Below are 12201 nucleotides of genomic sequence, written 5' to 3'. Positions count from 1 at the left end.
ATCTTTCAATTATTTTTGTTGAAATAAAGAACAGAAAAAACCAGGTCCATAGATCATATGAATTAACTTAGTTAATAGTATGTGGGGAGAAATCCATAAGGTAAAAAATCAAACCATCCTAAACAGCTTGACCAGCTTACCAGGCGGGCTTTGCTGGTCAGTCCAGCCAGCCAGCTTGACCAGCAGACAGTCCAGCCAGCCAGCTTGACCAGCAGACACCAGCTTACCTGGCCCGGTTGACCAGCCATACCAAGCTGGCCAACTATACTAACAAACCAGCAAGACCAGCCTGGCCAGCTTGTCCAGCCTGGTAAATCAATTAAACCAGCCTAACACCGGCCTAACACCGGCCTAACACCAGCTAACACCAGCTAACACCAGCTAAAACCAGCAACCATCTTAAGCTGGTCTAAGCTGTTTTTTACTCGCGTGTATGTCCATATCGATCAGATCCAGCTAGTTCTAGCTAATGATAGGACTACCTCCTTATTAAAAGACACCTAAACAATAAGCGTTGCTATGCAACCGGGTGAGGCCGCAAAGTATAGCGCAGCTTTATGCATTTGTTTACATGCCCACCGGAACCCCGAGGCATTACCAACAGATCAACGCACAATCAACCCATACAGGACATCTCTTTCTCCATATTAAGTGTTAGACATTAGAATTGACTATTCTTGTCTGTCACATACTCTTTTGTCTGTCACATAAGTGGCGCAAGTTGCGCAACTGATGAAATATTGCGCTAAACGGAAATTATTTTTGAACGGACACTTTGACCGGAGAGATTTAGATTTGCCGGTCTCCAGCATATTTTACCGCTCGTAGTCCGGTAATTACCTGCTAACGGGAACTGTGATATATATCTATATATATATATATAGATATATATATAAATATGCCTATGAAATCAATTCTGAAATAAAGAAATAAGGCAATAAATATGTATATTGTGGTGACACCATGTGGGACCATAATTCACCTTGCTTATTGTGTTGCCACACGGACCCTTTAGTGGGAACACCTGTAGCTTTAGCTTCCATTCCTGCTAGCTCGTCAGGCAGAGCAGTTCATGTGTTAACCTCTCTGATATTAATGAATAATAAAGATTGGAACTCCATTCTTAATACACCGCCTCCGACTCCCTTTTCACGACACTACACTGGTGGCCCTGACTTTTCCGAGAAAGTTTCCGGAAAATTAACGAACATGGCTGAGCGCGATGTTTTCATAAAGCTGCCGGAATTCTGGGAGCACGCCGTGGTGGCATGGTTCGCACACGTGGAGGCGCACTTCGCCTGCCGACAGGTCCGTGACGGGGACCTGAAATACTACCATGTGGTAGCAGCGCTGGGAAGCTCCACGTCGTCCAGGTTGGTGGGATTTATCGCAGCCCCCCCACACCATGGCAAATATGAGGCGATTAAGGCCCTTCTCCTTAAGACATTTAGCTTACCTACTAAGGAGAGGGCCCGCCAGATACTTGACATTCAAGGCCTAGGAGGCAGCAAGCCATCTCAGCTAATGGAGAAAATGCTAAATCTGCTAGGGGGGGAAGATCCCCGGATTTTATTCACGGAGATTTTCCTGCGTCACTTGCCTCCCCGGGTCCAGACGGCGCTGGCCAACACGCCTGTCACGGAGCCCCGTGCCTTGGCTGAGGAAGCGGATCGTTTTTTCCTGGCTACACAACAGCCCGGTGCAGAGACGTTAGACACGACGCTCAGCGGCCCATCTGTAGTCAAGAAAGCGTGGCGGAGGCCGGACACGGCTGTATCGAGTCGGCGTGGAGACACCGGAGAGTGCTTTTACCACGCACGTTTCGGGGCAATGGCAAAGAAATGCATCGCTCCGTGCAGCTACAAACCCCCGGGAAACGGAGGGGCCAGCGCTCAGTAGTGGTCCTGAGCGTCGGCGGCACATGCAGGCCTGTTTCTGTGTGACAAGGCGCTCAACGGAGCGTAGTTCCAGCGTCGAGTGAAGACGTCACCCGTGGTGGGCACAGACCGCGATTGACGACGGCTAACGGCGGCCCCATTCGCATGTACGCCGTGAGGCCTATGTGTTTGTGCATCGGAGGACAGCGTTTCAGCTGGGATTTTGTGACAGCGGACATTTCTTTTCCCCTCGGAGCGGATTTTTTGTGTGCTCATGGACTCTTAGTGGACGTTAAGAATAGGCGTTTGGTTGATGCCTTTACGTTTTCTTCCCTCGTGTGCACACTTGGCAGCGCAGCGTATGACGAACTGTCGGGCTCGCTGTCGGGCTCGCTGTCGGGCTCGCTGTCGGGCTCGCTGTCGGGGGCAGACGCGTTTCTCAGACTGTTGGCCGAGTTTCCAGACCTGTCGCTGCCCACCTTCTCTGCGCTTACCACTAAGCATGGCGTGGAGCACCACGCTACTACCGAGGGGCCTCCTGTCTATGCCAGGGCCCAGCGGTTGAACCCTTCTAAGCTGGCTGTAGCGAGGGCGGAGTTCGCAACCATGAAGCGCCTGGGCATTGTCCGCCGCTCCGACAGTCCTTGGGCTTACCCCCTGCACGTCGTCCCCAAACCGAACGGCGGGTTCCGCGCCGTGCGGGGATTACCGCCGACTCAATGACGCCACTATGCCTGACCGCTATCCAGTGCCACACATTCAGGACTTTTCGGCGCATCTGGCTGGTACAGGGGTGTTTTCCAAGGTGGACCTGGTGCGTGGTGTTGTGGATATTTTAAACTCGTCAATACTGTAAAGATGTACAATGAGAGTAATCAATAATAAACTGGTGAAAGCAGGCAGCGTTGTCTTTCGTTGGTTCTTTATTTGAAACGCTTCAAAGGTACATGTCTCACAGAGTATAGAGTAGTCTGCAGGAGTGCACACAGGGTATAATGTGTGTGTTTTATAGAGGACTGTTGCTGTGCAGGAAGTAAAAAAGATAAGACTTTCTTTAGAAAACTGTTTTCTTACAATGCTCTCATAGGGAGGGCCGCATCCTCCAGGTACGACCTTGGCGGGATGTACAACAGGTCGAGTTGACCAAACAATTTCTAAGCATAATATAATCATTTGGTTTTACCATATAAAGTAACATAAGAAATTGCCACTACATTCCCCCCTTTTGATCATATTTGATCAATCAAGAAAATAAAACAAATGACAGGATAGACTGATATAACACATCAATGAATACACTCCATCGCTGGTTTAAGTAAACACATAAAAATATCATGGAAAGTTGCTGTTTTTGTGGAGGACAGACTCCGTATGTGGAAAGCAAAAGAATACTGAAAAGAGGGAATGGCAATTTTACACACAATTTTACATTTCAGTGTCTGACTCTTCAGTGTCGGAATCAGTGGGGGCTGAATCTGGATTGGTCGTAACATTGTCAATGGTTTGAGGGAGAGCGGTGTATTGTACGAATGCAGAGGAGATAATACTAGAAAAACATTTCTTCATGAGGGGAACTACACAGCATGTACAACAGAGGAGCAAGGCTATGATGGTGAGGAGTGGCGTGACTATTCTGGCCAGCCAACCTTCCCACCCTCCCGATGTGAGCCAGGACCACCAGTCCCAGCCTACAGGGTCGTAGTCCACATCGTCAGCCTTCATGTCTGCCAGATGTGCTTTAAGGTGTTTTATGGTGCGAGTCATGTTCTCTGATATGTCTGGAATGTATGTGCAACAGGAGTCTCCAATAACGTGACATAGGCCCCCCCTTGAGGCAAACAGGATATCTAGAGCAAATTGATGTTGCATTAGCATATTTCTAGTTGCTACCATAAACGGATTCAGCGCCTGAAAACCTTGAGTAACTTCGAAAGTGAGGTTTTCCAATCGTGTGTATTTTGTCTATATCATGAGCGTTATTCACGGAGCCCCACCAGGGGAACGCCCCGCTGAAACCCTTCTCGCCCTGAGATGTCATTGTAGCCCTCTTAGCCCTATGGTGGTCGGGATGTCTGAATTCTGGATAGTGGTGTGTGGTATGCATCAATGAGTCGAGAGCGGTGATTGCTGGAGTCAAATCCACTAAGGTGCACGTGCCCGTCCAAAAGGGTGCTAAGACTTGATACAACTTGTTTCCGCACAGCCACACATAGTCTTGCGGAGCCCCTGCCCCTGCATCGGTAGGCCATGCTAGGAGAAGAGAGGTATGCGTGACATTAGGGAATGCTTGGGACGAATTGATTCTATCGGGAAATCCTTTTACTAGACAGTCTGTGAGATTGAATTTGTCAGCGCTGCATGTGTTTTTTATGATACGAGTGCAACCCGTGGCTGTGCCAAGGTGTAAGCCTATGCGTTTTTTTCTTCTACTAATGCAGAGACTATGGGTAAGGTTTTCTAGACGGCTGGGGTGAACACGTGCCACCGGGTCGTACAATTCGAAGGAGTTAATCATCATCTCGGTGGAGTTTATTGCGCAGTGTGGCGTTCGCCATGTGCTCACATGGTGCTGGAAGAGAGGCGTTTGCAAAATACCATTTATTCAACCCTTTGGTAGACCCGGTCAGGGCCATAAAGGCACACAGCTGTTCTGTGTTGTTTAGGGGTCGTGGGCGAACAGGTAATGCCATTGATGAGTCCTGGGGGAAAAGGGTGCATGCATAACACAAACCGTTTTGCCCTGCGGCCTGCAGAAATGACCTTAGAGTGTGCCATCATACGTTACCGTCTAGTCTATTACTAGTTTTCCAAACGTCGTCTTTTAAGTCGTCAATGCTGTTACCTACGGAAGGGTCATGTTTCAGAACGGTTGATGTGCCTATTGATGTTAGAACTTGTGTTAGAGGTTTGGCTTTAGGGGTGTCGTTTTTGGGGGTGATGTCTATGTAAAACGCGCCGCATGGGTCTTTGCCAGATACATACGCGCAAACAACGTAATAGCCCCTGTCTGATATTTTGGCCTTCTGTAGTTGTAGTAGGACGGCGGGACTTGATGAGTTGACTTTAGAGATAGATGGTCTCCTTTTGATTTTTGTTTTTTCGGCCCATAAGGTATAACGCCAGTCCTTGCGTGAGGTGGTCCATAAAACCAAAGCCCATCCTCCGGAACAGTGGGTGCTAGTGTAAGTGCCATCTATTACATAGCAGATGTAAACGTCTGCCCGCCCCAGCTTCATAGGGTCGGGGCAAGGGAAGTAGTTACACGGGTCTAACTGCACTGTGCTATCTTCCCCTTCTCCCAGAGTAATGTTACCAATCCTTGCTTTGATAAGCCCCTTTGACCATACGGTTCTCCCGGATTTCCCAACGTACCTTTTTGCTACTTTGACTTTGATTAGAGGGTTGTGTACTAACCATGGATACATGAAGTATAGGATTATGGCAAACACAAAACCCATAAGGAATATGCAAAGGATCCACTCTACTAGTGTCCAGACCCTCCAACAGTTTCTGCATTGCTCACGGTTGCGTTGTCGTCTTTCCAGGTGGGCGTTAGCCAATTCTTGTCCGAGGGATTCCATCTTCAATCACTCGCCAGCGATCAGGCACAAAGTTTATGTTGGTGTCGTCGTCTGCTTCGTGGATGTGTCTAGTCTGACTGAGCCCGTGCCTTCATGACCATGTCAATTAAACCCCACACCATGACGGCACAGACGAGGAACCAGAGGCATATGAAAAAGCACAGCTGGCCGTCGCCCATGAGTCTTGCGTGTGGTACTAGGGTGTATGTGCTGCGTGTGTGGTGCTGGTGGTGACTTGGCACGTCACTTGTCGTCGTCTGTTTCTACTGGACCGGCTAGACTGGGGCGGAGATGACAGCTTTGCAGTGGCTGGCGTGGACCCACGTGGCTCTCTCGGTGACCTTGACCACTGTCTGGGTGACGAGAAGCACCTGGTAGGGACCTTGCCAACGGCTGGATCTCCAGCTCTTTCTCCGGAAGTCCTTGACCAGCACGAAGTCGCCTGGTTGGATACGGTGGAGTGGACCAGTAGCAGGGGTAGGTAGAGCTGCCGCTACCTGGCGTCTGATATCTGCTAAATTGGATGAAAGGTTAACACAATATGACAACATAGCATCCTCACACAAAGTTGTGGAGGGGAGAGGACATCCTGGCGCCTTGATCCCAATCTGTGGAGGAGCTGCAAAAAGGATCTCAAACGGGCTGAGTTGACTCCGTGTTCGTTTCCGCATCCTCATGTACATCAGCACAATGGGCAGGGCTTGTGTCCAGGATAAACCTGTGTCTGCGCAGCATTTTGCTAGCTTGTTTTTGATTGTACTGTTCTCTCTTTCCACCGCACCACCACTCTGTGGTTGGTAAGCACAATGCTTTCTGATGTCCATGCCAAGGTATTCTCCTATCTGTGCAATGGCCTCATTAGCAAAATGTGAACCATTGTCGCTAGAGATCTTGCTTGGTATCCCCCATCTAGGAATAATTTCCCTTAGTAAAGCTTTAGCCACAGCATTTGCTGTCTGTGCGTTTACCGGAAATGCTTCAACCCATTTGGACCACATGTCAACCATTACAAGACAGTGTTTCTTACCCTCGGATGGACTAAGTTCGATGAAATCCAGCATTAGGTGCTCAAATGGTCTAGTTGGGGGTGGGTGTGCAAATTAAGCATGCTTCACAGTGCTTTTGAGCTGTTACTGTGAATCCCCTTGTGAACCAATGTTGATTGATAGCTTCTAACATCCCCCCTTTTGACACATGATCCAACCCATGTGTCAATTTAGCAAAATGTGAGAAAAAATGCCTCGGGAGACATGGATTGGAATTTGGACCAACCCAGATGCTGGAGGTGGGGTCAAAGGTAGCACCAGCAGTTTTCCACTGTGCTTTTTCTGTTGGTGGAGCTAACTGCTGCATGGCAGTTAGTGACGAAATATTGTCAGTGATGGAGGAAACAGGAATGTTAACAAACGAGTCTGCGTGTGGTGCGAGAGGAATCAGGGCGGCTGCCTTTGCAGCTGAGTCAGCAGCAGCATTTCCTAATGAAACGGGGTCGGTGTTGCTGGTGTGTGCAGCACATTTACATACTGCAACCTCAGACGGGAGCAGAATGGCGTCCAATATGCCTGCAACTAGGACATGGTTAAGCACTGGCTTACCGTCAGATTTCAGGAATTGTCTACACTTCCAGATAGCCCCAAAATCGTGTACTACCCCGAAGGCATAACGTGAGTCAGTGTAGATATTTACAGATTTGCCTTTTGCAAAAGTGCAGGCCTCAGTGAGTGCTACGAGCTCTGCTGCTTGTGCTGAGAGGTAGCATGGGAGCGGTCCGGAACAGAGGACAGCAGAATCTGAAACAACAGAGAAACCCACCCGATTAGTGCCCACAGGGTCGCGAGAGGCGGACCCATCAACATACAAAACGAGGTCAGGGTTGGTCAGGGGTACATCTTTTAAGTCAGGTCTGGGAGTACATACAATAAGAAGCTCGGCAACACAGTCGTGTTCGTCACCGTCTTCTGGGAGAGGCATAAGAGATGCTGGGTTCAGAGTGGTACAGCGTCTGACTTCAACATTAGGCATGTCTAACAGGCATGTGTGATACCTAAGATAACGTGCAGCAGAGAGGTGTGATGTTCTCTGTTCACAGAGGATGAGAGAAACAGCATGTGGAACCAACAGTATTAAAGGTGCATAACCTACAATGTCACGTGAGGAGTTGAGAGCTTTTTCAGCTGCAGTAACTGCACGGAGACATTTTGGCAGGCCAGCAGCTACAGGGTCTAGCTTGGAGGAAAAATAGGCAACAGGCCTCTGTTTTCCCCCATGATCTTGAAGGAGAACTGAGGTCATACACCCATCGCATTCATCTACTGCCTGTGTAAAAGGCTTGGTAGGATCAGGCAGACCTAGCGTCGGCGGGGATTGGAGAGCCAGCTTCATGTTAATGAAGGCTTCGTCGGCTTCCGGCGTCTATATAAGGCGATCCGCAGGTTTCAAACCGGTGACATGCGTGATTGTACGGAGTGGCTGTTCGAGCGGAGAATAGTTAGGAATTAATGACCTGCAGTATGAACACATACCCAAAAATGACATCATCTGTCGCTTAGTGACAGGTTTTGGCAGAGCAGCCAATGATGCAATACACTTATCTGAAAGCGTTTTTCCCTCTCCTGAAATGATGTGACCCAGAAATGTAACTGTCTTTTGCACATACTGAAGTTTAGACAAACTGGCCTTGTGGCCCTCAGCTGCGAGGTGTTGTAACAAGGAGATGGTATCAGCTTCACACTGTTCTGCTGTGGGTTCGCAAATCATGAAGTCATCAACATATTGTATGAAAGCGGTGCCTTTGGGAACTTGTAGAGAGGCCAAACTTGTACACAATGCTTGGTTGTACACAGTGGGAGATTCGCAGTAGCCTTGAAACAAACGTGTGAATGTGTATGGCTTACCCTCATATTCAAATGCGAACCAAAATTGACTGTCTTTGTGTACAGGGACACTGAAAAATGCATTTGAGAGGTCTACAACAGTGAAAAATGCTGCAGAGGCTGGAACCTGAGAGAGAATGAGATAAGGATTTGGAACGAGCGGCGCACGTGCATGTACGGCTTCATTTAAAGCTCGTAAATCCTGCACAAATCTCCATTCGTCAGGAGGTTTGTCCCAGATCTTTTTAACAGGAAACACTGGAGTGCGTACCGGAGAATCATTACATGGAACAATAACCCCTTGTTTAAGCAGAGAGGTAAAAACTGGCCGGATGCCATCAACAGCTTCACGCTTTAATGGGTACTGGGGTTGGTTTGGGCGGTAGGTAGACTTTGGGGTGATAACAATAGCTTCGGCAGAACAGATTAGACCAACATCATATTTGTGAGCTGCCCAGAGTGTCGGAGGCACATCTTTTAGCGCGGCAGGAAGCTCAGAAATATGAGAGTAACCTGAAAACACAGGCTCCCCTGGGCCTGGCACAGGGTTAACAGAATCATCCCCAATCAGAGCCAGACTACGCAGCGTGTGTACATTACAGTTGACATCGTACTTAAACACATCATGTGACATAGATTACATGATCTGAGGTGTGTGTGTGGCTGTCCAATCAGTAATAGATTCCCAATCTTTAACGAATGGACCCAAATCCCTCCATTTATCAGTGGGGCCCCTTGCTAGTGAAATGTGTGGGACCGCCCCTGGGATTTGATACAACTTGTGTTGTGTGGGTGTGAGTGTGACAGAAATAGCGCTGCGCAGCGAGCTCCAATACATCGTTTTAAGCATGATTTCATCATTCACACATTCCAACAGAAACTGTTCATCATAGTATTTGCATTTATCATCAGAAAAACTAGCAGTGCAATGCAAAGGAGGAGCTTCCATAAACACAGCCAGTGAGGAGACACGCTGACGGGCCAAACGCGACAGTTTCTGATAATCAGGAAATGTTGCCAGCCATTGATACACATACAACAATTCTTCATCAAATGCGAGCTTTTGGACCATCATAGGAGATGGTCGTCTGACTTTTAGACCCTCATTTGTAGAAATGAGATCAAGGCCAAACCGGAGGATCAGATCTCTGCCCAATAAATGTATAGGGCAGACAGATGACAGAAGAAAACTGTGTTTTACTGATGTGGGAAATGGATGGCTGGCATCACCGTTATCTCTACACTAAATTGGTACAGAAAACTTCTCCTTTACAGTCACACCAGCAGCTCCTATTGAGTGGATAAATCTACCACAAAATTTACAATTTGGCAAATCTGCCAGTTTTACCACAGAATGTGTAGCCCCAGAATCAACCAAAAAATGTAACATCAACACCCATGATAGCCAGAGTTAGTATGGGAAATTTCTTAAATGCTGTTTCAGTGTCACATTTCAAATATGTACCCTCTTTAACCACAGGCATGTTTTCTAATTTTTCAAATGTATCAATAGCTTGCACGGTGTGTGTGTGTGTGGCACTTCCCTGTTTTGACGCTGCAGGCAGAGGTCCCGTCTCACTCGACCGAATTCCCTCCTCTTCCTCCACCTCCTCCCGCGGACGATGTCAGTTTGAAGAATTGTCATTGTGTTGAGCAGATTGGGTGTCTTTCTTTTGGGTGTTCTTCGGACATTCAGCGATAAAGTGACCCATTTCACCGCAGTGGAAACAAGCACCATTATTGCCAGTGTGGTTGCCTCCTCGTCCTCTGCCTTTTCCTCTGAAACCTCCACGCACAGATGTAGAGATAGTAGAGGACAGGCCGTTGAGAAAAGCGTTGCTGAGATGGGTTTCCCAAACTCCTACAACCCCAACTGGGTAGCCATCAGGTTCTTGGATGCCGCTGTTTGCATTAAAAACAAGGTGCAGGCGGTGGTAATAGTCATTTACCGATTCATCAGGATTTTGTTTGCAGGCGGTGATTTTTTCCATATCAACCTTAGCGGGGAATTTCGCTTTAATTGCTGCGCAGAGGAGGGCAATTGCTTCGCGGTATCCCTCATTAGTGCGGTGGATCCATTCTATATTCATCTGGTGTTGGTGACCGTTCATCAGACCAGTGAAATGGCTGGCATGAGTTGGGCCTATTTTTAATGCCAGTAATGTCTTTATCTCAGGCATGGTGGGAGAGAACTGTTGGCAGAAGAGGAGAAGGGCTGTGGAGAATCTTTCTCCGTCTTGTTGAATGTCAGGAAGGTGGTCATTCATCATGTCCTTCATGTCTCTGATGGTCTAAGGGCGATACACGACAGACGGTCCATCGTGTCCCGCTACCTGGACCATAGGGAAAGAATGCTGCATAATCCCCGTCTGTTTCTCCTCCGCTGTCGTTTCGTCTTCCTCGCTGTCGCCATTGTTGGTTTGGTCGTAGTCCCGGAGGTGCCGTTTGTATATTTCAGAGTTATTAGCTTTTTCTCTAGCAACTCTCCTTCTCGTGGCGTCTTGGCGTTTTTCTTCTTTCTCTATGATTTTTTTTAAGGTGTTCGGGCTGAGTTGTGTCCCCGTTTTGGGTGGTGTAGATGGAGATGCTCCGACAGGTGGAACTGCCTCTGCTGGATCCCCACCCACGTCACCGGCGTCCAGATGGTTTGGGTCTTGATACGTCAGGGGAGGTGGATGGACCTGAGGGTGGAACGGAAATCCGTGGTCGAGGAGAGGGTCCCTCGTACCTGTAAGCGTCTCTTACTGATACAGAGAAGTGGATGTCTGGTGGAATGGATTGTGTGATTTAGGACAACATTTATTTTCCCTTTTTCCTTCACTTTCATCATCCACCTTTATTTTCTTTATTGCCGAGGCCAACTGCCTCCTTTCACGGCATTCTGCTTCACCCTCCCAGTATTTTAACCACTTTCTGTGACTTTCTATCTTTTCTAACTCTTTTACTTTAATTGTACTCTTCTTTCTCATTCCATCTTCACACTCTTGTAATTTGTCCTTTAGGTCTTTGATTCTTAATTTACTCAAAGATCCTCCCTCTGGAAATCCGAACATTTCCGTCCATATATTTAATTTAGACAGACTGCTTTCACCATATTTTGCTCGCATGACATCTACAATTGGGCCCACAGGAGGCTCTTCCCCCTTACTTTGCTTTTTCCCCATGGAGAAAGTCTTTAAGTGTTACCAAAACACTATTTTTCACCCGTCGGTGATGTGATATTTGTTCCTCAGTACAAATCACACAAAAACTGATCGTAAAACCTTTTACGACGGATATACCAAATATCCTACTTTTGAGCAACCCGCTTAATAAATGTGATGGAGGTTATTTAACTTTTACTTTTAAACAATTAGAATTTGTACATCTCAACAGATATTTTAGAGGAATTTAGTTCGTTGGATCTCGTGAAGTCAATCAGTTTCACTCAGGCGCTGGTCCTCTCGTCCCGTACACCTTTCTGTCGAGGTAGAGGAGAATCCGAGGATCCCGGCGGCCTACCACCAGCGTCCCTGGGTGTCCCCGACGGAGCTTTCAGAGATCCCACTCTTCTGACACCAATTTGTTGTGGATATTTTAAACTCGTCAATACTGTAAAGATGTACAATGAGAGTAATCAATAATAAACTGGTGAAAGCAGGCAGCGTTGTCTTTCGTTGGTTCTTTATTTGAAGCGCTTCAAAGGTACATGTCTCACAGAGTATAGAGTAGTCTGCAGGAGTGCACACAGGGTATAATGTGTGTGTGTGTTTTATAGAGGACTGTTGCTGTGCAGGAAGTAAAAATCAATCAATCAATCAATCAATGTTTATTTATATAGCCCAATATCACAAATGTGACATTTGTCTCAGTGGAATTCACAGTTTGTAC

General features: G+C 47.5%; 1 protein-coding gene across 1 annotated transcript; it reads right to left on the bottom strand.

Moving 5' to 3' along the window:
* Positions 1-2782: 2782 nt before the first annotated feature.
* Positions 2783-8900, bottom strand: LOC307039268 (uncharacterized protein). Its single transcript, XM_079681149.1, has 2 exons — positions 6021-8900; positions 2783-5900 (listed from the first exon to the last, which is right to left on the bottom strand). The coding sequence occupies exon 1, from the start codon at positions 7838-7840 to the stop codon at positions 6536-6538; it is 1305 nt and encodes a 434-aa protein (XP_079537275.1). The 5' UTR covers positions 7841-8900; the 3' UTR covers positions 2783-5900; positions 6021-6535.
* Positions 8901-12201: the final 3301 nt, after the last annotated feature.

Source organism: Notothenia rossii (assembly GCF_949606895.1).
Source record: "Notothenia rossii genome assembly, chromosome: 5".
Classification (NCBI taxonomy): domain Eukaryota; kingdom Metazoa; phylum Chordata; class Actinopteri; order Perciformes; family Nototheniidae; genus Notothenia; species Notothenia rossii.
Note: the sequence above shows the minus strand (reverse complement) of the source record. Positions and strands in the feature narration are given on the sequence as shown.

Coding starts and splice junctions, on each gene's coding strand:
- LOC307039268 (XM_079681149.1), bottom strand. CDS start 7,840: ATGAAGCTGGCTCTCCAATCCCCGCCGACGCTAGGTCTGCCTGATCCT.